The sequence below is a fragment of the Ixodes scapularis genome, unplaced genomic scaffold (assembly GCF_016920785.2).
Source record: "Ixodes scapularis isolate PalLabHiFi unplaced genomic scaffold, ASM1692078v2 PGA_scaffold6__148_contigs__length_123643588, whole genome shotgun sequence".
Taxonomy (NCBI): domain Eukaryota; kingdom Metazoa; phylum Arthropoda; class Arachnida; order Ixodida; family Ixodidae; genus Ixodes; species Ixodes scapularis.
In genome coordinates this window covers 6,203,369-6,229,331 of record NW_024609881.1, presented here as the reverse complement: position 1 = coordinate 6,229,331, position 25,963 = coordinate 6,203,369, and the positions used below count along the sequence as shown (strand labels likewise).

Sequence of the window (25,963 nt, the reverse complement as noted above, 5' to 3'; positions counted from 1 at the left end):
AAAGGTTTTCAGCTATTTATATATGAGGAGTATAAACACAAGGTGGAGACAGCGCACTAGGAAATTAAGAGGAAAGTTTTTAGGCTATAGTGGAGATACGAAAGAGCAGGTCTTAGTTAACAAGAAAGTTAAGGCCACAAAAAGAGATCGGTGGCTAGAGGGAATGCAGACAAAGACGGCTCTGGAAAGCTATAGATTACACAAAAGAGTTATTGCCAAAGAAAGCATTTATGGCAATTCTAGGGGAAGCTCATTGTTGTTTCAGGCGAGGACGGGTATTCTGCGAACCAGAACATACAGAGCGAAGTACCAGGAACTGGATACAGTGTGCACTGCTTGTGGAGAGGAGGACGAGACGGCTGAGCACTTGATACTCTACTGTAAAGGGCTTGACGCTATGCCTACCGAAGGCAACATAGATTTAATAGAGTCATTGGGTTTTAGAGATAGCGAAGGGAGAGTGGATTTCAAGACTGTAGAGATTACCAAGCAAATACTAAGTGAATGGTGGCGGAAAGCGAAAAAAAACTAGGTATTTTCTTATTAACTGATGGCAAGGGGTTTTATAGCCTCACTTTCTTTGCAGTGCGGAGTGAATATAGATTTCACATTTAAATATTCTAAGCTTAAATGGTAAAACAAAATGGCTAGGTGGCGTAAGCTGCCGCCTGATTCAAAGGATTCAGCCGGATTCATCCATCCATCCATCCATTATTATAGGTGGCGCGAGCCGCGCCCGATTAAAATGATTTATTCGCAATCATTCATCCATCGATCGGTGCTACCATGAGCGTACCTGTCCCGGTGGAATCATCCTCTTGGCCCCTCCGACGGCCGCCTTGCCGGGCAGCGGCGGGCAAGCGATGGTCACCTCGGTCCAGTCGGCTGCCGCTGGCTGCGGAGGGGGCACGTGCGGGTTCTTCTTGAGCATGATGTCTCTCAGCCGACGCGCCACGGGGGTCAACGCCGCGCTGCGCATGTTCCTGCGCCAAGGCGAAACGTCGCAAACTCTCAATGGACGGGTTCTGCCACTGAGTCGCCGCAATCAAGCGGCCGACCATTTGAAGATGACCGAGATGAACGGTCCGAACTTAATCAACCGAGGCGCACTTCGTGTAGGCCTGGCCTCGCGTCGCTCACCGTCGCATCGCACGATAACCGTTTTAGCTGGTCGTCGTATTGTGATCTTAAAACCATCTTAGTGAAACACAGCCATGCAGCTACGCGGATTGTCAAAGCGCGCGCTCCTCTGTCGCCGGAGAACGGCTTTTGAGTTCTAACCGCTCCATCCGCTGTTAAAGCATATGCGATGGTTACTGGGAGATTTCCCCGTCTCCAAGCAACACCACAAAAGATGCTTCTAGCCGCGTTTTTAATGCATGGGTTCACAAAGCACGAAACACCGTTCGCACTGCGCACCCGCGCACCGTAAGAAACGGGCATTATATTAAAATTTTTACTGTGCCCAGATCGGTGCCATCGAAAGAAACAAACGCAACAAAACAATGCTGGATTAACCATGGAAGGCAGCCGACACACTATTAAAAGTTAATGTGGCCAACTTTTCTCCGTCATCTTCAGCTTGAAAGGCACTAGCGTGCCTACGGGGATAAATAGAGCAAGACAAAAGAAGCAGGAGCGCGAGCACGGGACCGCGGACCTCGGGCTACTCGCTTCTCCCGCGAGATTACAAGAGAACCAGGCTACTTGACTCTTTTGATTGGTAGCAGATGAGTAGACGAGGAAAAAATAGGGAGACAAGATGCGTGTGATCGGCTCCTGCTCGATTCGATTTGCTTCGATCACATCCATGTAAACCCAGACAGTGGCTGCATTTACATGGATGCGACCGTAGCCAATCGAATCTAGATTTGACTATATTGATTGGTAGCAGATGGATAGAAGAAAAAAAGTAGGAAGACAGGCCGCGTGTGATTGGTCCATGCTCGATTCGAAGCGCTACGATCGCATTCATGCAGCCATATACCGCGTTTTTATGGATGCGACCGTAGAGGATCGAATTGAGACTTGACGGTTTTGAGACATCTTTTTTCTTGTGCTGCTGAGAGCGGCGGAATGAGCGAGGAAACGTGCAAAAAATTTCCGGGGTTTTTTTTTTTTTTTTTTTTTTTTTGCTTATTTAGTTGGGCCGAGACCCTTTCTCGAACCGAGTGGCAGTCGCCGACACTTCCACGCATCTCAGCATCACACGTTTAAAAAAGCAAGAATAAGGATGCCTTGTCGTTCAACGCGCCAATGGACTTGACCGCCGATGACTGGGCCGCCATCGTCCAGCAGACAACTGAGGCAATTTCTGTCTTCTTCGTCTCAACATTGGGAGCTGCCCTGCTTCCAACCACCGACGTCCTGGCCGTTCTCGTCCCAGTCTCAGCAGTCTGTGTCGCAGGACTCTGAACGCGAGCTATTCGAACGTCAGCACGGTGAGCTCAAACAACCACTGACGCGCCATGAGATCGCTTCCAGTATCGCCGGAAGCTCCCGCCGCAGGGATGGCTTCAAAGGGAATCATTACTACAGGAGCCACCAACGGCATCCGACTACCTCCGGTGGAGCTCCCACTGCCAGCAGGGGCAAGCCAGGCCTACAACATTCTGCGCGACCTCGCCCAGAGCACCAGACGTCTTTCTACGAGAGACGTCCACGAGATCCGGCATCTACCCCCGTACCTGCTCTACTGGGACGCCATGCTCCCGGAACGCCCGCACCTCACCTTCGATAGACTGGAACTCTTCCACGTCGTCGCAAGAAAGGACTGGAAGAAGGCTATCTAATATCAGACGTCAAGGTCCAGGCTCAAGTTCGAGGTCTTTAAAGAGCTCCCCGACCAGCTACCCAACCAAGCTCGACGCGGACGCGGAGCGCATCGTGCCCCCACAAACACCAACTACCGCCCAGACACCTCGTCCAAGATGTCCCCTAATCCAAAGTGAGTCCGGCCGCGACTGTGGGCGTCCGGGACCCACCAGTGTCGTCATCGACAGCACATTCGTCTCCTCGACATTCCTAGAAGACGTTTTCCTGGTCGAGGATGTTCTCGCCTATGCATTATGCGAGGCCGGGATCTCAGCCGATCTTGCCCGTGCTTCGCCTTGGACAGAAGAAAACGAACCATTGGATCCGGACTCGACGGCCACCGCCGCCGAGCAAATCCTGGAGTGACTCAGCAGGACCGACAGTTTCATCGATCCCAACGGCGATGACCACTCCTTCGATACCCACGATTGGCGAGGAGGAAAACCACACCAACACAAAGGAACATGCTAGAAACAAACAAATCGACGTCGAAGACTCCCAATCGGACCTCGGCAGCACTTCCTACAAGTCGAGAGTGACGGGACATCCGCCGCCAGTCCGCGGGACCCAGCAAGCACCTCAATTAGACTGGGCATTTTTTAACGAGCCATTTAATTATCACGGGCCGGCCGACTTTGGCGCCCTTTCCATTCTCTGCACGAAGGCTTCTTGCTTCACGGCCCGGCCCCCTCCCTCTGGCCAAGTTCCCACGATTGATGCCGCCGTACCAACATGTTGGTGGTCGGCATCATCGAACGCTCTTCACATGGCCTGTGCCTCAACCCCGTCGTCTTCGTCCTCAAGTTAGCCACTGTGTCCCGCTTCGTTTTAGACTGCACGGCACTTACTCCTCACCTCCTGGCACCTCCTCACCTCGTGGCACCTCCTCACCTCCCAGCACCTCACCTCCCGCCACCCTACTCTCCTACCCCAGGCAGTCAAAGCAAACCCCCCTTCCGCCTCAAGCGCAGAGCGTACATGGTGAAGCCCGACCTTGTCGAGGCCTTTTACCATATCACGCTTCATTCTATCTACAGGCGCATTCGTGACATACCTGAAAGACTTGACCGCCAGCGCCACGGTGGGGTTTGTGAGCACGGGGTCGTTGGGGTCCAGCGGTGTTGCGGACCCCGGTGGGGCCCCCAGGTGAGAAGACGTCATCGCTTGGCCGCCACTTCAGAACGTTCACCCAATGAGGCTACGGTCCCGGCCATGCCGGAAAGAGAACCCGCTAGCTTTCCCTGAAAAAAAAAAAGAAAGCTTTCAGCCTTTTTTTTATTTTTGTGAAGAAGGAAGACCAGCGAAGCTGTACTATGGTGGGAACGAAGTCATGGCCGGCGGCAAGCCGGCAAGTAAGAGTGGAAAGTCTAGAAAGGTTTTCGCCACCTATGAAAAACGGCGGCAACCAGAAAACCTGCAAGTTGGTTGTCTGGTTACCGCCGTCGATCATAGATGGCGGTGGCTGTTCAGAGTTTGTATCACCATTTCTTTGCTCACGGACACGATACTGGGGAAACTAGCCCTCGACAGCTCCGCTGTAAAAAAGACAACGCAACAATAAACAGCTAAAAAAACTAAAGCTTTAATGCGGCCAACTTGTGCAAAAACATATGTTGTCCCCAGCACTGGCGAAGGCTGACTATATATGCCTTGCACAGGACGTCACGATAAGGAAGGACCGGGCGCCGCACCATGCACTTGCATTCGCACCGCGCGTTTACCTAGGTCTTGAATACCGCTACCTGCCCGGACATGCGCTGACAAGCGTTATGAAGCATGGTGTAAGGCACAAAAAACACAAAGAAGAGGACACGCACACCAGGCGCCGCTCACAACTATATTTGAAAATTGCACAAAGGAAATACCTATCTTGTCACCTTCATCACGTCCAAGCATGCGCATGGTCGGGGGATACACGCCTCATTATTCATTCGCAAAAACTTCTCAAGAACTCTTATCTCCGCATTATGCAGTGCATTAGATGTATTCCTTACTCATTGTGTGCCCCTTTTTCTGATAAAGTATGCTTTCCTTAACTCCCGCGCTTTCTGGCTCGTTCCTCTACCCAGAATCGCTGACTCAGAAAAACGTGGCTCGCACTTACATTTTCCGCAGTGTTCATGCAAATGAGCCCCATCATTCGTCTTTAAATTTCTGCGCGTGTTCCTTTAGTCGGTCATTCGCACATCCTCCCGTTTTCCCTACATAGGGCTTTCCACACGTAAGGAATATTTCGTATACACCTCCGTGACGCATCCAACATTCGGCCGGACATGCTTTGTGGTGCAACCTCGCCTTATACTGCCCCCACCGGTAATTCGAGAGCAGAGCTGGCCCAGTTTGCTCGGAGCTGAAAAACACCAAAGCGGTTCGCCACCTTCTTGAGGTTGTGCGACATTTTGTACACATGTGGTACCACCTCAGGTCCCAATTTACTCAGAGCCTGAGGCCTGAGGTGATACCGTATGCACTCTAAGAAGAAAGGGAGCGTGACTTGCTCCCTCAAGGTAGAAATACGCTGACACAATCATTGCTCCCCTAGGGGAGAAACGGTAACGGGAGAAACCCTTGCTCCCCTACCGTTAGTCCCTCAAAGTTGAAACCCCAGGACTAACTTTTGAACCCTTGCATTTAGGCCACTGGGACTAAATGTTGCCCCTCTCCTCATTTATTACTAAACTGCGCCCTTACACCACAAAATAGGGAGTTTTCGTAGATTGTTTTCGCCGTTCCGCAACGCTCTCCGCAACCCGCTACAATACCCGGAACTCTAGAGTCAAGGCCATCGACGCGCAGGCGCAGTAGCCGCATCTTCGTTGCGGAGGGGATAATGGAGGGGGAAACACGGTCTACGAAATCTCCCTGATGTCGAATTCCCCCTTAGGTTCATAACGTGCACCACGTAGTGCAACTACAAGTTCTTCTGCTGACATGCGCTAGCAGGCACTGACATACACCATGTTTTTAACAAAGGTACCTAGTTCCTTCACATGTAAGCTTGAAAAAGTGTGCCGAGCTTACAATGATAAAGTTCAGCCAGTATGTGCGGAATTATTCGGGGTTATTGCGATTGCGCTATAATCGCATCTCGACTAAGCGTCTAATCGAACGGATAACCGCATCACGACGGAATGATTCGGCACAACTAAGTTTACCGCTAGGCGGGCCATCGCGGCACGGTGCGCGTTTGTGGGACGTGCTTTACAGTCGGTCCTCCTGGAGCCAAAAGGTGGCACCCTCCGGAGTATGTAATACGCCCTGCCACGAACGCGCTAAACAACCTAGCTCATGGGGGCCAAGGACAAGCACACAGTTTGGCATCCTGCTTTCTGACCTGTCCCCCAGCAGTGGGAGATTATCCACAACACAGAGAGTGGGCCTGGCCCTGCACGCCAGGGTTGCGTGACGCGTTTGAGATTAACTTGCGCGCTACCGGAATTATCGCATTGAGTAAAACTCAGCTGACAGTGCTGTGGAAGCTACGTGCTCCTTGGTCCAGCCACACTTTTGCCACGTGATCACGTTCTCTCGCGCATACCCACGTGCAGAGGATGAGGGCAGGTAATGAAAGGGAGGCGGCTGATTGGTCCCGCAAGCGCGTAGCTTGTATCACAATGTCAGCTTCAGCTTAGGGGTAAAGGGAAAAAGTGAGCTGAGGTGTCGTGTGACGTTCGTTTGGGGCCGATGACGCGCTGCGGGGGCCCGGTGACGCGCTGCGGGGTCAGCGGATATATCACAGTGAAAAGGCAGAGAGCTTACAAAGGGAACGGGGTACGAAATAGTCCGCTGTGCTTTCAGATTTTTGTACCGAAAGTCAGGCTTTTGACTTTCTACCTTTTTTCTTTTGGCCCACTAAACGATGCGCTATTAGTAAAATCCCAATATAAATTGAATTTTTCAAGTCCGAAATTCGTTTCATGATCCTTTTAAGTCAACGACTACTGAAAAGAGAACAATAAACCATTACACAAAAGCAGCGGTGTATTTGGTCGTCAAAGTAACGAGAAGTAACTCGATACTTTGGAGATAATATATAACGCGGTTTCTGAGAATCGATAGCGAGTAATATATTTAGATACTTTTTGAGCGAGTAACGAGTATCGGCATTTAGTTACTTTGGGGGGTAACGTGTACACGTCTGAATCCAACTTTGATGAGGGAAAGCGATCTTGCAGGCGCCAAGTTTCGGCCGGAGCATGTGTCTCGCTTTGCGTTTGCGAAATATACAACCTACACAAAAATCGAACAACTGGAAGGTTCCTTGATCAGTGAACATTATGTGCGGCCACTGAGTACAGTATAATTGCGTTGATAAACGCGACCGATGTTTTAAAAGATGTTTCCAAAGTTTGTAAAGCAGACGACACGAAGGACCATCGCGTTGCTCGTCTCTGCAAGCGCGCGGAGTGGTGCGCGACCGGCACATCCGGGCACCTCGGACAAGACAAAAACCCGCAGCTAAACGCTTGCAAAGGGACGACGTCTTCGTTGGCCATTGCGTTCTGCCGAGGGCATAGAGAGATACGGGAGACAAGTAAGGAAACGACGGTGCGCGCGAAGCGTGCCGCCGGACTGTATCTTCCCTGTTCCGCACGCCGCAGCACACCGCCTCACAGCCACGCCATCCGCGCCACCAGGTCTCCCGCAGAAGAGACGGTCGCTTCCCGCAGTGCGGCCTTAGATCCAACATGGCCGCCCTGGGAGCATCATCGCGATTCTCTGCTCCGCAAGCGAGGTAAATAGACGCTTTAAACATTCGCCAGATTGAGTCGCCATTGCCGACCGTCCCTTGTCTTACCGAGATGCCGAGCCACTGAAGCGGGCGTTGACGAGCCTCTACAAAGGCCTATGCTGGAGAGGGCAGATTAGCACCTACAGTGGCGCAATAAGTTGTCCTGCTGTGGCAATGATGAAGTGAAGCGAACGGGGTAAGAGGAAACAAAAACTGAAGGTCGGTTACGGCGCCGCCCATGCACAGCTGCCTGAAAGAGTCGATACAGTTACTCTAGATTACTCCAGAACTGGTTCTGCGCTCATAGGAAGGGAGCGGACAGGGATGGGCAGTATTTCAAATACAAGTATTTGAAATACGTATTTCAAATACTTTGTGTATTTTGCATATGTATTTAATTACAAATTGGGTAATGTATTTCACGTGTGTATTTAAATACTAAAACTGGGGTATTTCAAATACAATTGTAATTAAATACATTTTTGTGAGCGAAAATACATCTTTAAAATTTATTGTCACTGTCCAGAGCAGGAAGAAAACTACGTTCTGCAACGAATGCAGTGTCTCTCAATCAAGCACAAGCGCTTTGTGACTTTGTGATTACGGTGCTAGTCCAGGGCAAGAATAGTGACGAAATCGACGTTCAAAGGCAGACTGGCTAAATTAGTGCCTTTGACAACTTGTCATGCTTTCCAGCCTGATTTCCATCCATATTTTTGCCTGGAACATTCTAAATGCGCAGGTCGTCCAGATTTTCGTAACTGGTGCGAGTTGCAACGATAAAAAATTCTCTGGCTAGTGATGCGCGTCTTGGTCGTCTCGGTTCTTTGTTGGTCTATACCGATATGTAATCGACAAAAAAAACTGCTTGAAGCTCTGTACTTTGTTCACCTATTACGTCCAAGCTGATTACATTTTTTTCTGATTATATTTCTATTACGTTACTAGAGCCTCGCACACTAACTCCCGAGAGTGCGATGCAAAATTAAAATGAGCTACCCAGAAACCCGTTGCAGGTGCCCTGAAGTCGCTGACGCAAATTTTGAGGAATGTATTTGTAAAAGTATTTGGAGGAGACCAAATACATTTGGTTGTATTTGTATCTTGTACTTAAATGCTTTTTTGAAAATGTAATTAGATTTGTAATTAAATACATTCTTGACAAAGTATTTTGTATTTGTATTTCGATACATATTTGCATGTATTTTGCCCATCCCTGGGAGCGGACATAACTCAAGCCGCTACCAAGGCGCCCCGAGCGGTAAACAGATTATTTTCATCGGTAGGCACTTTTTAGCCGCTGCGCTCAGATTACGTTAGCTCACGTTTTACACTATGGAAAAAGCTTGCAAAATTTGTAAGAACCTTAAATCCCGTCGTAATATTGACGGGCACACTATGCCCGCGCAATACGTCACAAGCCGTGTTTACATGAATGCGACTTAGTCGTATCGAATCCATTTGTCGCATTGAATGTCGTCATGTAAACGACATAATCTGCTATGGAAGCGCATCGTACTAAAGTCGCTAGATGGAGCTTAATCGAGACGGCGAATGCGCATTCATTCGGCCCATGTAAACGGAGGCCGCATCGCATTTTGGAATGGGGAGGGTTATGGGAAGGCGGTCGTTGCGAAAGCGAGGGAACAGCTGAAAACATGGCGAATGCTGAGAGCGGTCCTGTGTGGTCGCCTGGAGTTTTCTTCCAAGAAGGAACGCGAGTTTTTATTACCGTTATAAGTGAGCGGAATATAGCTGAGCGGCTCAGTGAGGGCGGCCCCTGCCCAAGCCTTGCTAATTACGTCTTGCGCGTCCGAGGAAATTCCTAAAGGCTTCGGCGCAAACACGAACGACGCCGAGAGCTCTGAGCACTGCACGGTATCGCAGAACGAGCGCCTACCTCGGTGCCGTTCCTGGCTGCGTCGTAGCCTTTCGGCCTCGGGGTCCGGTCGCGGGGTGGGCGAGGTTTGGCGAGGCGCAGTGGCGTCCTCAGAGAATGCCTCGGAGCGGTTGGAAACGAGTTCGCTCGCCATGGCATGCGCACACACGCCGCCTCTGGTCCACAGTAGCCCGGCGGCCCGGCCCGGACCCCAGAACGTTTGGGTTCTGACGTATCTTCCGTCTCTAACTTCTTGCACAGCATCGAAGACAGCGGGCACGATCTTTACGCTCGTCTAAAGCGTCAAAAGGCCTCCACGTGGGATGCACCGAAAACCATGGTCACGTGGTGCGGCTGGTACAGGAAACGCAGCTTAAACTTTGAGCCTTGACACGTCGTGGCGCAACCTTCGCGTAGGGCTTGCTGTGCAATCGTGTAAACGTTGGCGCGTCGGCTTTATTCGAAGGACGAGTGGAGTTGATGCGCTGAAGTCGTGATCATGTAAACGCGGCTTATCACAGAGAATTTTCAACTGCTCGATCGCTGCCGCGTGGTTTCTGGGCCGCGTTTGCAATACGAGCTACGGGTGACGAACACTTTGGTCGTCCACGAGCGTCTCCGCCTTTCTGCCGGCTTCCCTCCTCGCCACACGATAGCGCAGCGCATGCGCATTCCCGACCAATCTCCCATGAATGCGTCCGCCATTAAAGTGCCAACGCTCCGCGTGGTTTGAGTTGGACCTTCTCTGCAATCTAGGTTCTTTAGGAGAAATAGGCAACAGAGGCGACGCCGCCAGGTCAAGAACGAAGTGGAAGCTCCTCCCACCTCTCTCCACTTTAGTAGAGCGAAAACTGGAGATGATGCAACCTCCCCTCCACCGTTCGCTCCGACACCGTTCGGTGCGACAACAGCGCCTGGTGGCGCTGTTGTCGCGACCCGCCCGGTCCGCAAGGCCGGCAGAGCTCTGGGCAAGCTCGGGACGCTGGCTTTTCATTGCGAAATCAGGCGGTTGGTGGGTACGTCGGCGGCTCTTAGGCACTTCTTTTTTCTTTTTTTTTTTTTTTTAATCGACTCTGCAAGTAGATTATGGTGCAGTCATGGTTGTAATTATGCACGCTAACGATTTCTTCGATTTTGACTCTATATTTTATCGGATAGCAGCATGGGTGCCTAGCTTTGGGTCAGGCTTCCGAGTGCGATTCTATGCTCGTGTATATCAAAAGTATAACGGGATTTATGTCATAGTTTATGTCTCTCATATTCGTTTATGACCAGCATCCACAAGCAGGGGCTCGCGTGCGCTGTCAGCGCCATATCCAGTTCTCGATGAACGCTCCCCTATATTTGTCACAAGAAAACGAACAAAATGTGTTTTCTGCCTTTTATTTGGTGCATCTAGAAATCTTCGCCAAGGCTAAAAATGCAGATGGATACTGTGCAACGTTTATTTCTTTTTGCATGAAAAAAAAATCGTGAGCAGACTGCAAAACAGTAATAATGAAAATACCTGTAGTTGGCGATCACAGGGCCCGAGCTTTCTTGTTTGCTACTGCTACCTTCTCCGTCATCTCTCGATTGATCTATTCCGCGCAGAAGAACATTTGCGTTACAACGGAGAGATTTTGTAGTTTTCAAAAGTGGTCTTTCTGTGGCAATCTCAGGATAGCTAAACATGTCTTTATTCTGGCTTGAAATAGATCGCAGAAACGTCACGAGATCAATAAAACAACTTTATCATTTATGGACAACTCCAACGTTAAGAAAATAGTAGTTAGCATAAAACGAATTTAAATTAACGCGCGCTTAAAAAACTCGCCGACAAGCATGTTGCAGTCAGGCACATGGGGCATGTGTACGCTTACACAAATGTACTCGTTTCGCATAGTTAACGAGGGTGTCTCACAATTCGTGCATTGTTGTTGCGAAGCTGTAGCAGGTACTGTCAAATAACGGTTCTACTATCTACCGCACGTTCACACGTAAATCTCCAAATATTCAAAAACAAGAATCCGCGCTGATCAGATGATCGGAAGTGATGTCTTGAAAATCTTACCCCTTAGTCATAGGTCTCCGAAATGGCACGGACACGCAAGGGAGCGAGGTTGTCACACACGTAAAGAACGTACGAGAGGAATAACTCAGTTGTTTTCACCAGTAGCAGGCCTCTACGTAGCCGAATACAAACACAAAAACAGACCGATTCTTTCAAATGACGAAAACGTCTTCAAATTGTCATTCCTTCCTAATGCGGCTTTGGTATGTATGCAGCAGTTTACGTTTGAGCTTTTGACACAAACACGGAACACCAGACGAGAAAATTCGACGGTGTTTTAGTTCGCAAACGACTAAAACATGACGGTCCATGTGCCGGAAACCCCGAACGATAGACGCAGCTGTTTGCCTCGGTACCAAATGTCAGTAAGTGCCAAAACTAAGAAGGCCCGCCGGGCGTAAATTTACCTCAAAAGTCCTAGGAAACGTTGTCTCAATCGGGGCATTATCACACTGGCAACAGTCCTTAGTAATACACTTTGTGGACCCACACAAAAGCGATGTTTCACGGCGTATCCACGGGTATCAAGGCCCTTCAGACCAAACGATTCGGGCGGGCTTGGGCAAGAGCGCCGCCACGCGGCAGTGAATGGCAGCGCGTCACTTTTTTCTCGGAGCTTGTCAACTAATCCAATCCAGTGCCGTTGACACCGCCGGCGTGCCCCATTCATGGAGTAATATAGTAAACGTAAAGAGAGGACGCAGGAGCCGATTCGCGGCCCAGATAATGCGTTTAATACCCTCCGCTATGTGGCGCTTTTCTGCGATTCGGTTGAAATTAATTAAAACTCTCTTTGTGAAAACTATTTATTTTTTAAATGGCAGTGCTTTAAAATCATTTAAAGTACTTAAAACGACTAAATAGTTTAAATCAAATACGTCACAAAAACCACGTGATGAATGGCGCCTGCCATGGTCTGCCTGCCTGCACGCCGTCGCCTCTGCATCATTCTGCATGGCCTTTGCTCGTCCCTGCGTCGCTCGTCTGTGGCGTGCGTGCCGTCCATCTGTGCTTTCTGCTGCATCATGTTCGGTCGACTTTGCATCAATCAAGGTGACGCATGACCGCCCGCGTGCTCGCATGCTCGGCGTGAATTCGTGGAGCCGATCGGTTCGAACTTCTCGCGATGTTATTTCTGCCGGGCTGTCTGGCTGCACTTGAACGCGTGTGGATGTTGATTTTCGATGGGATTGTTTTAAAAAAAGAATTTAGCTTAGGACCCTGCACACGACATTGTCCATGGGTTTACAGATGACGGTGTTGAACGAACCTCTAACATTGCAGATAGAGCCTTGGTTGTTATGCTGTCTGAAACTTCCAGGAGGTGCGTTTAGCCGCTTGCATACACCGTTGTGCACACTCCAACAACGTCTTCTGTGTAACGCAGTCTCCTCATTTCTCTCATTCGGGAGCTTAAGACTGTTGGCTTCACAGTAAAGGCTGTGGTCTTTGGTTAGGGGGCTTCAAACGTAAGCTTGGTGTGTGTGACGATAAGCCATTTTCTGAAGTTGACAACGAACACGTTTACTTTGTCTTTGATGTTCCGCATTTTCACAACCAAGAGCAATCTCCAAGCCCACAAACTTTGCATTGGAAATGAGGTCATTGAGTGGTCTTCTATTGTTGAACTTTATTGTTCTATCCATGAGATGAGCTTGCAGTTGGCTCCGAAACTTACTGAGAGACACATTTTTTCAAGAGCCTTTCTGTAACATGGAAGAAAATTGTGCCCCACAGGTACTGAGTGCCTCACTCTTTCTTGCAATCATATCCCTTGTTTATGCCAAGGAACTTCCTGAGGCAGCCATGGCTACAGCCTATTTCTGTGATAGGATGTGCATACTTTTTGATTGTCTAAATAGCTAGAAAATTCAAGAAGAGAGGGCAGAAGTTGCGTCATGCCATTCTGTAGGGAGAATCTGAAATACTTGATTTTCTCCACCAGTAACTCGGATGGATTTCAGCATGGCAGTTCCAAAGTAGGAGGCAGCCATAAGCCATCATTGGGTGGCAAGTTACTATAAAAAGTGTCCTCACGCTCTGGGATGAGCTTTCAAGCAGCCATGAATGACTTTAAGTTATTACTTACACGACGCCTGCAGCAAGACACACTTGAGAACGTTTTTGGAGCTATATACGACAAATGCTGGGCTGCAACACAAACCCAAATGTGCATCAGTTCACCTCAGGACTAAAACACCTCTCGATAAAGAAACTGTTCAAACTGTCGGACAATGAAAACGTAGAGGATGACAAGGCTGGGACCTCCTAAAGGAGTTGCAAATATCTTCGCACCATGAAAGTTTCATTTCAGACATTGTGGAATGTCTTCCAATTGATAACTTCCCGCCACTAGACGATATTTCTGAGCTGGCATGAGACATCAGGTCTAACATAATTGATGACTCGTCCACTTTTTTATTACGTTTGGGGCTATTTGATCAAACTTTTGCTTGAACAGACAACTTACAGCTGTGGCTGTTCTCAGCTGCTATCGGATGAGTCTAGTAACTTGACCAGGCCTCACCAGTACTGTCTTGTTCCTAAAGCATACCACGTGCCTGGAAAATTCTTCGGGAACTTAGTAGTACCATCACAGGCTGTCTTTCATTTCATTCAGCAACTAGAAAATCACTTTCTTCCCATAATAGACAGTGTAACACATATTCGAGGAGTGTGTGCCGCCTTGTATAGCACACTTTGAGGTCTGGGTGGTTTTAGCCTTTGCCCAGAGGAGTACCACAAAGGGTTTTTAAAATTGTTTTACAAAATACGCTTGTGTTGACATGTTTGATTTCTTAACCGGAATTCGGACAAAGTTCGGTTGCACTCTTTAGTGGCTAGTAAGCAACGAAACAGGTTTAACTGTTAATAGTGTATTAACAGAGGCGGTTGCCAAACCAAAAACAAAAAGTGCTTATTAAGTGGGCGGTGCAGCTTGCTCTCCAAATATTCGTTTCCCCTTTTTCCAGCGAATGTGTATCACGGCTCCCTAACAAAAATATTTGTTCACTTTTTACAAAATTTCGATCGAAAATAGTGTATAGAGGCTAAAAATATTTGAAAGAAAATGTATCCACTTTTGTATTGCTGTCGATAGCTTTTTAGCCGCTTTTTTCTGAAGCCATGTTTCTTTTCTGAACAATTTCGGGGAATGTTTAGGGACGTTGAATCTTGTCAGATTTCGGATAGAGTTCTCATTGTTTGGTAATGGCTCGCCTCCAGTGAGTTTGAGGCTATGCAAATTAATGTTTTGTTTTGTTTTAATATTTGCCGGAAATCGGGAATTTGTACTATCCGGCGTGTGCTTTGCACTGTTATTATACTCTTATGACTGGTAATGACAGCGATGTCTTATTTATTTTTTCACGTACTTCCCGTACCCGAGTCGGCTTGAAAGTGAATGTATCATACAGCATGTTCTCCGTGGAAAGGTTTTGTTAGCTTGGTTCCGTTAAGAATCTATTACGAAGTGTACAATATGCCGAAGTCCTTCATATTCATTTATTTCTGTGAGCATCCATCTGTTTCGTATAAAACATACAGACCTTCTGAAGTAATTCATGTATACATGAATGTGGTCCAATAAAATGTATTCGAACCACTTACTGTTGCTGACCACAAAATGTTCCACCATCCAGGAGTCAATGCGGCGATTGTGTAACTTCAATGCTTTACAATAGAAAAAGAACAAGAAATATAAATACTTCTGCTTTGTGAAGTAAGTTAAAATATTGTTTGACACATTTTGCACGGACTCTATCGTAAAAATAAAGCAAAAGTGCGCCAGTATTAAAAAAAAAGAAACTAAAAAATACAGCGGCTTCGGGAGTCAAGGAATTCCCGAGAGCCGAGCGAGGCGGGGAGGAAAGAGAGAGAGAGAAGGTTACCGGAGAACCGGAGCAAAAAAGCCCAAACCGAAACCGAAACTAACTTGACCGGAAACGGAATCAGATTATGCTTAATACCGCCCGCTGGGAGCGCTCCCTGTCACTGGTCTATCTGGGCCGCTGGGGCCTATGGCAGTGTCCGCTCTTTACCTTGTGTATATTACTCTATGCACCATTCCTCTTTGGGTAACCGTTCGGCCCTGCTCCAGCCTTTTACCGGCGGCCGCACGCTCAACGGCTCCCTCGTGGAATCGACAGGGTTTCTAGATAAAATAAAGGAGGCTAAGGCACTACACTTTCCCGGTTTATCAGAATAATCGAAACGAGTTTTTTTTTTTTTTTCTACGCTCGACACGTACACTGTCGCACGATATGCGGGGCGATTTCATGTACGCGATGGAAAATTGCAGCTGCTGCTCTTCGTTTTCTCTTCTCCGCCCGAGCTCGTGAGATCAACAAAAGATACCGTGGGTAATGGATCAATGGATGCCGCCCCGAGAAAGAAACAAATGTGCACGTAGATAGGGAGCCCACGGTACGACCTTGTTCCCAAGCATGCACGCAAGCTGCTGAAAACGAAGCGAAAACAGCCTGCCGGAATAGAGTGCAGTGGAGCACGCACAAGGCGGCCAATCGATTGACCTGCCAAAAGAGTACGCCGTTCGTCCAATGGCTGCCCCTTGGACTTGAAAGGGCAAACGTTCGTCTGATCGCAAGTTTAGGCATGTCCCTTGTGTGTGTTAAGCGTAAAGGTTTTGCGAATTGACGTGGCAACGTCCTACCCGAAGGGGTGCATGTACGGAAGCATGTGCAGCGAAAATGCATCACAGTATAGGGCGGTTATACGTGACGCACTTCCGGTTCGGCGTGTCGAAACCCCTCTGAATGGAATACGTATTAACAGATCCATCGAGCCAGTACATCCACCGATTTATGTAATGGTAAGGTGGATGTACTGGCTCGATGGATGTGTTGACATATGTATGGATGTAGCTGCTCGATGGATGTAGTTGCTCGTTGGATGTACAGGGTGCGGCCGTAAAAACTTTCACATTTGACACGCCTAGCGAAAATCGAATTTCAAACATACACACCTGAAATTGGGCACACGAACGTCGTTTATTCCAAAGTTTTTTGCCTATTTTTTTCAGACGTCAACTCTGGAGTAGCGAATTATTAGAAAGATAACAAAAATGGCAGACGTGCATTTCCTATGGCCTATACCCGCCCGTTCGCCGTCTGCGATATGGTTCGCGACGCCGCTCCCAGGTGGCGCACTGAACTCTAAAACGCGGGAAACGCCGCACGAAAGGCTGGTGTCGGGCGAGATAATCGCGATAGAAAGGTATTTGAACGTTTGAAATTCGTTTTTTGCTAGGCGTCCCAAATTTGAAAGTTTTTACGGCCGCACCCTGTAGCTGCTCGATAGACGTAGTTGCTTGGTGGATGTAATTGCTCGTCCTTCTTGTTATTATGTCTAGCGTTCCAATACATCTATCATGCTGGTACATCTATGGAAACCAACATGGCCGCCACGGGGCTTTTTGCGTTATTCATATTTTTATTGGTTCGGGAGCCCCAGGAAACCAACGGTAAGCACCAGAACGTTTGAGTTTCACAATCATATTCTATAAGGCATTCGAATTTTTTTTCTCAGAGGGAAATAAAAAGTATGATGGTGTGTGGCGTCCTAAGTCTATATTACAGTTGTTTATATTAGTTAGTTATAAGGGTGAAAAAAGTAGTATGCCTATCTAAAGTTTCATCAGTGCGGAAACAACGAGCCGACGATGCGCGTTCGACTTTCGTGACGCCGACGGCCGCAGAAAAATCATGATGCACAAAAGGTCCCTTTACTCGCCTCTTTGTACATTTAATTTAGCGTATAATTCCTCTAAATAATGTGAACTATTGAAAAATAGATATCTGGAGTGTTGCTGCGGTCCCTGAGGTCACCTTTAGCGCGTGATAACAGACAGGCTAGGCGGGGTTCACTCTTTGATGTTTATCTTTGCTAGCACCTTATGGCAGTGTTGTGCCAAATACTAAAAAAAAAGTATTTAAGATGGGATACGAAATACTCGTTTGAAAACGTATATAGTGTAATACTCAAGCTACTTTTACTACGAACCAAGTTTAGTTTAGTACAAATACCTCGAAAAAGTAATTGAATTACTTTCGAAGATACTCGGTAAGTAGGTTGCAAGCTGGTCATATTTGAATATTAAACTCAAAAGGGTCGCCCTTTACTTTTGAAGACTTCGCTGAAAATCACATTTTGCTGTGACCTTTATGACATCGAAAAGGCGCGCTTAGCTGCCACAATCGAAGTTTACACTTAAATATTTCGGGACATGCAACATAATGGGTGCGGAAAGATTTTAGGGACAAATGGGACTCGTCCATTGCAGACGACAAGTGGCGTGTTTTAGTTTGGCGGCAGGTTTGACTCAAGGCACATTTTCCTATAATTTCGTAATATGCCTTGCCGCGATTCGGGAGACTGGACACGTAGTCCGGTACTGCATATCCCAAACAGCCAAACAACCAAAAACGAGTATTTTAACTGTTTCCCCAGCCAAGGGAGACAAAGAAAGGGTGCCTGTACTTTCAAACGGTAAAAAAAATATTAGGAAGATCAAGAGAGAAACATAAGCAACACTAGAGAGTGTTCCCGAAACCATAGAGTTATTATAATGTACGCTAGAGGTTCAACTGGCGCTAGTGTCTATGCGACTTCCGGGAGGCAAATTGAAGCAGACAGCAACCAGTCAACTTTTGCGGTGCTCCTGTAACGCGCGTGAATTTTGTCTCTTCGCCGGAAAATAACATAAATAACTTCTATTATTTCGGTTGTACCGGATATTATGTACCTTTATTAATATTGTAAAAGTGTAATTGCTTTAATTGCAGTATTTTTCTTTACCATTGAACGATGTTACGCTTCGCTATATTTCAGGCCCAAACCTCTGTTCCATGGCAGGTATGTAAAAACGAGCTACGATTCTGAGCTAACTAACGATCGAAAGGAGTGTAGAGTGTAGAGTGTGTTCAAGGTTCGCTAGCATTCTGGTGCCGGTTATATATTGCTAATATGCCCGTCCTGTCACTCTATGAATATGACTCCGTCGTGTATCTTTACGATCGGTTAAAGAACATTCGAATGTAAAAAAAGATAAAGCACATAAGCTACGAAAGGTATGTCTTTTTATTATTTCCTATGTCAGGCAGTTTTTATCGGGCACCTGTTCTCTGACTTTTCCCTATTTGTAAAGATTTGGAGCGTGTTGTTGATGTATTGAACCCAGAACATGCATCTTCGCACATATTCACGGGCAGAAAAAATAAAGCAGTAGTTATTTATTGCAAATCGGACTATATTACGTGGCTTTCAATTTATTTTGATCGCCTGCATGTGCAAGGAGTTACTTATTTAGTGTTACTGTGTAGTTTTTGCCGTTTCCTTTGGTTTTCCATATGTCCTTCGTTCGTTTGACACGTATATCCCCCATGGCGGAAAGCGCCGACGCCATGTTCGCGCTGACAGTGTCCGACAGTGCACATAAATACATGTACGAAACGGTTTTAGCACCATTTTTCATGCCACGAATTACAAATAAGAAGCCGTAACTGACCAATTATTTCGTCTGCGTGACTGAGAAATGTTCCAATGTGCCTAGTACGTACGAAATATTTGTGATATTTGTTTTTGTAATCGAGCGCAGCGAGAAAATGCACTCACTTTTTCCCATAGAAAAGCATTGCCAAAAGTCAATTTCCGACTGGTTGCTGTCTGCTTCAATTTGCAGCAGCACACTAGCGCCAGTTGAACCTCTAGCGTACATTATAATGACTCTATGCCCGAAACCACTTTCAATCCCTGGCTCCACCTGGCGGAAAACAGGGTTGGAAGGTTCTGAGAATGAAACAATCTGCGCATTGGGAAATAGATAAGAGAAACGCCTTTGAACAAGCTTGAGAGCCAAAGTTAGGCCACAATAGGCACACAAGTGAATTTGGGGGAGTTCAATCTAGGTCACTGTAGCTCAGTAAAACAAGCAGGATCTAGTAGCTTCCTTCGCCGAGGAAGCGTCCGCGCTTACTTGAAAACGTGCTCGCGCCTTTCCATACCAGAACCGCCTCAACCGGTGATTTTCGAAAAGGGTCCATAAGCGTAGAAGTCAAAATCTTCCGCTGACAGAACCACTCTATAGCTTCAGAGAAAAGGTGTAAAATACCGATGACGTCACCAGCACTTTGCTAGCTTCAAGCGTAACTTGCCATTCAAAGACAACTTGAAAACAAAATTGAGAGCCATTCCACACTGTGAAGGTGGATAACCAGCAAAGCTGTTTAGCAGACGGCACAAATGTGACACAAAATTTTTAACAACGGCACGAACACGTTTATTGTCTTAATCGGTGGTCATCGTAACGAAAGGTACGCGCACACACGTGCCGCCCGCCGCCGCCGCTGACATTCTCGTTGTCATTCCCGCCGTTGTTCTTCGAAAGCGCTTTGCTCTTCGGAAGTCCAGACTATATGCGGCCTCCCCATAACGAGGAGAGAAGAAAAGTGAAATTGAAAATGGAGAACGGCAACTTGTCTTTTTTTTTTTTCTTTTTTTTTATATACATTCGCGTCGACGACTATCGCCGCCCCGAAAAGCCGGAGGAAACTAGACACGCGCGACGGTACCGCCTCTCGGCGGAAAGTAGGCAAACGCTACAGGACTGCCACCCCGGGAGAGCGAAAGGAAAGGAAATAAACATGCAAGCGCTTGGAACGACGACACAGAGAAAGCAATGCGAGCATAGAGTTTCTGGTTACGCTCACGAAAATAGACATATTGCTAAATTACCCAAGCATAAAGGAGAATGCAGGGATTGGTGTTCCACGCGCCGCGCGTGCTGGCTTCACATTAGTAACTTTCCTAAAGCAAATGCCTCAAACAAACTGCATCTTGCACGTGCGTTCGTCGGCGCTTTATTTTGGTTATTTACTTCGAATATCTTATTCGAGGAAGGCGTGCGCGTGTGGCGTGTCGAACACTATTCCCTGCATTCTCCTTGATGCTTGGGTAATTTAGCAATAGGTATATTGCTAAATTACCTAAACTTTAAAGGTAATGTAGGGAAGGGCGTTCCACGCGCCGCAAGCGCGCGCCTTCCCCGTATAACGGATTCCAAGTAAATAACCAAAATAAAGCGTTGACGAACGCGCGTGCAAGATGCCATTCGTTTTAGGCTTTTGCTTTACAACAGTTACTGCTGCAGACGCCGGCACGTGCGGCGCGCGGGTGCGGTGTGCCGCCTGGGTGCGGTGTGAGCGCAGAATTTTTGGTTACGTACAGGAAAACTCCCCGGAAACTTAGCCATAAACAGCTTCGCTGTAAAAGAGCTTTCAGCCTTTCCACTCTCGTGAAAAAGGAAGACCAGCGAAGCTGTACTATGGTGGGAATGGAATAACTGCCGGCCGCAAGTCGGCAAGCCAGAGTTGAAAAGCTCAAAAGGTTGCCGCCGTTGCTCATTGACGGCGCTGTCCAGAGTGCTGGGTCATCATTTGTTAACTGACGGGCACGATCCTGGAGAAACACGCCCTTAATCGCTCCGCTTAAAAAAAAAGAAAAAAGAAGCGGACAGGAGGACACATAAAGGCGGGCGTACTTGCGGCTATTGGTTTGGTCTTTTGTTGGCATTCTGAGACTGCGTTTGCTCGTGCCTTGTTTCCTGTCCTGTATTTGGTCGCTTGCCTCCAATTCTCCACTCGGTTCAGCTTCACACTAAAGTCGGACGATCCCTATTTTCGTAGATTGATCCGGCGACATACATTTTCTACGGTTAGAAATCTATTTGAGATACTAAGTTCAAGATAGTGAAAAATTAAGTTAAGATAGAGTAGAAATAGTCTAGACGAAATGCATTTGCAAGGTACCGAAATGCTACCAAATTTATTTGAAATACAGTATCTTGATTACAGCATTTAAGATAGGCACAAATCTGGGTAAAGGTTCACACGGCCTACGGGTTCGTGGGGGACATTGAAGAATAGTTGGCACGGCATCTCACTCCGCGAGAACCCAGTGACCTTGGCGCGGCTTTGCGTCGATGCGTAGCTGATTGCGTAGCAGCTTCAGGGTTCGAATTGGGAGGCATGACTGGCGCAATCTATCGTCGTGAGCACCTGGAGCGCCAGTTGAGACAGGCGCTGCTTCGGTGAACCCAGTATCCTCGGCAGCTACACCATCCCTCGGTGCCACGCAACCAACGTGGACAGCCAACACCTCCTAGACACGAGTACGAGGTGTTGGGACAGCGCGACGGCCATCTGTTCTCTCGGCGAAGAATTTGACGCTGTAGGCGCGCTGCCTAATGCAAATGAGCGCAGTGGACTGTATTCGCTCTAAAAGACGAGCTCGCTCCGCGAAGCTATTCTGTCTTTCCCCTCTAGCAGAGCAAACGCTGGAGAGTCTCGCCTCCCATCCAGCGTTCTAAAGTGGAAAGAGTGCTTTGTGGGAAGAGCCTGTCCAGGAAAGTCTGTAGTAAAGAATTTGCATTGTTCAGCCTCTATCCTGCTGGCCACGCAGGAACCCAGGCGTGCGCAACAGTAATCATTCTGCGTAAGAGGTCAAGAGCTGCCCGCGATTACACTGAAGACGCCCTTCGTGTTTAGGTTTGCTTCCTCTCCTACTAGGCCCTCATCCTAAGGTCCCTCTCTACCTGTTACCCGTAGCGATGCGCCGGTAGCGCCGCGCACGACAGCGGGAATCAATGGAAACGTGCACGTGTTCTTATTTCCTTTCCCTCATCACTTCTCCTTCTACTCACTTTCCTGTATTCTCGGTAGAACTGTTTTATTCGTGAAGTTCAGCAGCACTCCTCATGCTGCCTTTTATTAGAAAAAAATGGTCCCAATATTGGAAACAAAAGCTAGGCAACGTACGACGCTCCGCTGGATTCATAATAGGTCATTTTTAGAAGACGGTTACGTATTGTTTTTTGTTTTCCTCGAAATAAAAAAAAAAAACAAATAATTATTACCTAAAAGCATGCAACACACGGTCTGAGTCGCGGGTTGTCTCGTGAGCTCACTTGAATAGAAAAACACGAAGCGCAGCCGTCCGTTCTTCGGGTGGGTCCGTACGCATTGCATTCCTTCCAAAGGGTCGGCCATGGTGCAGTTCCAGCATCGGCCGTCTCAAGTTTTGAAGGTCAGTGTCCTGAAACGAAAAAAAATGCTCGAGGTTCACATAAGCACTTCTTATGAGTTGTGAATGCGAAAGCACGCCACGCCGCTCCTCGCTCCCTTCTTTAATCTGCGGCGTACAACGCGCTGACCTTGGGCGTGGAACGGTGGAGCCGCTCCCTCGCGGACACGCAGCGCCATCGGGCGAGCGATCGTTCAAACTGTCGTGCGAGGTAGGAAGAGACAGCAACGTAGCTCCCAGCACAACGAATCCCTTGGTTTATTCCATGCGCCGTATATATTGCCACGCGTTGTACAACCGATAAGAAGCGAGCGAACGCGGTGATCAGTGATAACACAACAGTGTGATAACACCGTCAGGAGGCACCACACAAACTGACGCGCAGTGGCCAATGGGAGCCTCGTCGATGCGCGCCAGCCAATGGGACCGAAGTGTAAAAGGTGCCGTTGACTAGCTTTGCGCGTGGTTTCATAAAGGGGTATTCACACGAGGGAGAAATCCCGGGGATTTCTCCCCGGCACGCGCGTATCACGAGATGAAAACGCGAGGCTTTTGCACATCGCAAAGCCTGACGTCTTCGTCGTGGGATGCGCGTGCCGGGGAGAAATCCCCGGGATTTCTCCCTCGTGTGAATACCCCTTAAAGGCCGGTTCTCACATGCAGCGAAGCGCTGATGTAGCGCTCCTCACGTGCCATCAGCTACTTATCGTATGCCATGAGCAACAGTTCTGACGGTGCGATACAAAGCTGGTGAACGCTGCTGTCAGCACGCGCTTAGCGCGAGGTTAGCGCTATGCTTGTAGCGCTCCGCTGCATGTGTGAACGGGCCTTTAAGGTGCCGTTTCGCATGGTTTCAAAGCTGATGACGTCGGCTCGCACCATAAGACAGATAATGATTTAGCATTAATAAGGGTGGTTTCTGCGGCGCATTGTTGCAGACTACGGCGATACGCAATAGCAAATCGACTATCTTCTATAAAGACCATATTCCGCCGAATAAACAGAGACACAATAAGCTCTCGGTCGTGACATAACGAGGCCCTTGCTTGTTGGTCCCCAGTTAGTCCGCTCAATTCTTTTAAGAGGGAGTGTGAAAACAACCAAAGCGCACTTCTATAAATGAATAGATGGTGTTGGCCCTTTGTATCGGGTGGTAAGTTGTGCCACCTTGACTAGAAGCATTTGCACCTCTCCCCTTTTAAATACGATTATAAATTCCGTCTCGTTTGATCATCTGTGACGAATGAACTGTGAATGTACGGATGACTCTTTTCTGGGTGCAATGCATCATTGTCTCATACACATCCGCGCATCCAGTCTGACCAGGCCCAGCGAAGGGAGCCCCCTTCAACTCTGCGCGCCGTACGGTGTCGTACGCACCATGATGTCAAACCCTTCCTAGTACTCTGTACCGTGGCCTTGCTACGGTACGGCCAATACGAGCAAGCAAAGTCTACGCTGGGTTTTCGCTTTAAAATTCCCACATTTGTGCAGTGGCCGCAGAGTTAAATAATCACGAGCGCGGCACTGCCAGAAACATTCCCTCTCATGTAATTCCGCTGACACGACAAAGACAATATTGGTGTCCATAGCGTGGCTTCGCATAACATACTTCCGACTTTAAATTTCACCGGATGCCATGTTAATTAACTTTCGTCCCTCAATTTCTATGTGCGAAGGCAGTCCAGCATGCTCGACTTTTTTTTGCGTCGTGACCGACTGTGTCTGCGGGAGTATTCGGCGGCAAAAGGGATCGGGTACTCGCTTCATATGGGCGTCTTGCACCTGATGTCATTTTCGGTTAGCCTCGAAATTGAAACTCACATTGTCGTCTGCCATCAGTGCATTGACGCCATGTTGGAGGCATTCGGCGTCTTACTGCGGCAGCAGTGGCGCCGTAGAGCCATAAAGCCGCACGCTCCCCTGGTGTTTGCCTCGCTCGCGCTTGACCATAAAGCAAATTGGTGGCGAGCTGCAGATGGAACACTTGGTTTATTGGACCTTTACATGAGGGTTTTATCCTGTGTTATATTTTTAGAATATCTATCCAGTTTATATATATTGCCACACTCACCGTCTTGCGAGCGCGTGCGTGGCCGAGTGGTTACTGTTGTGGCTTACAACCACGGTGCTCACGACAAGAGACAGGACGAGGTGCAGCCGATGTAGCTTCCAGAGCCAAACGGTTTTAATGTCCCGTGCCCTCGTTTCGTCTCGCACATCCCAGGCGCGCGCTCACTTCTTTGCCCGCCGCCTCACGCTATTTATTGAAACAATGCTCAAACACAACACTCCTTCCCCTTCAATGTTTTGGCTGACTCACACAAGAATACCTCTCCGGTGGCCTACGTTGTCGTATGCTACTTCGAAGCACTGGTGTGGTCGGTACCGCTGTCTCGGAAACAGGCTCCATATCGAGGGCAGCAGGCTCTCTCATGTTGTCTCGAGAACCACCGGACGCCCTTCGTGGTGTTGCAGCCGGAGTGTCGACATTTCTTCTCTGTGCAGACGAATCTTCGAAGTGTCTCGGACGGACATCATCCACGTGCACATACCGATGCTGATCTTGCACTATCACGACGTAGGTTGATGCACTTACTTTCTTCACAACACGTCCCACCACCCATGCAGGATCTGTCGGACGTGATCCCCGGACGAGGACTTGGTCGCCTTCTTCAAAAGTTCGCCAAGAGCCTCTTCTCATGTCGGCGGCTGCCTTGATTTGTTGCTGGCGATCTCTCATGCGTCTCCCCATTTCAGGATGAAGGAAGCTCAGACGGGTCCTAGGCTTCCAAGAGAGAAACAGCTCGGCTGGAGTTCTGTTGGTCGTACCAGTTGGGGTATTTCTGTATGCAAACAGGAACTGGTCGACTTGATGTTGCATCGATTTCGGTACACATGTCCGTTGCTCGTCGATTACCTGCCTCAGGAGGTCCCGCTTGACGGTTTGCACACACCGTTCCGCGCTTCCATTTGAGGCGGGATGGTACGGAGGACTTTTCGTGTGGCGTACCGCGTTCATCGACAGAAACTCTACGAACTCTGTCGCCACAAACTGGGGTCCATTGTCTGTCACTACCTCTTCTGGTAGTCCAAACGCGGCGAAAACACTTCGCAATCTTTCGATAGTACATTTTGTCGTAGTGGAACTCATTAAAAACACCTCTACCCACTTTGAAAGAGCATCTACGAGGATCAAAAACCAGTTCTGATCCCGGTATGCAAAATCAAGATGCACCCTTTGCCATCTGCGCGTTGGCCAACCCCACGTTAATAATGGAACACGTGGTGGCGCGTTCTGCGTTAGTTGACAAGTACTACAGTTTTTGACAGTGTTTTCGACATCATATGTTATCAAAGGCCACCACACGTGACTACGTGATAGCAT

The 25,963-nt window shown here is 48.2% G+C and overlaps 1 protein-coding gene across 1 annotated transcript; it reads right to left on the bottom strand.

The window, feature by feature from the left end:
* Nucleotides 1-781: 781 nt before the first annotated feature.
* On the bottom strand, nucleotides 782-25,963 carry LOC115320956 (uncharacterized protein K02A2.6-like). The gene is made up of 2 exons (XM_042294547.1): nucleotides 25,131-25,963; nucleotides 782-983 (listed from the first exon to the last, which is right to left on the bottom strand). Exons 1-2 carry the CDS (start codon nucleotides 25,961-25,963, stop codon nucleotides 782-784), a joined length of 1,035 nt encoding a protein of 344 aa, XP_042150481.1.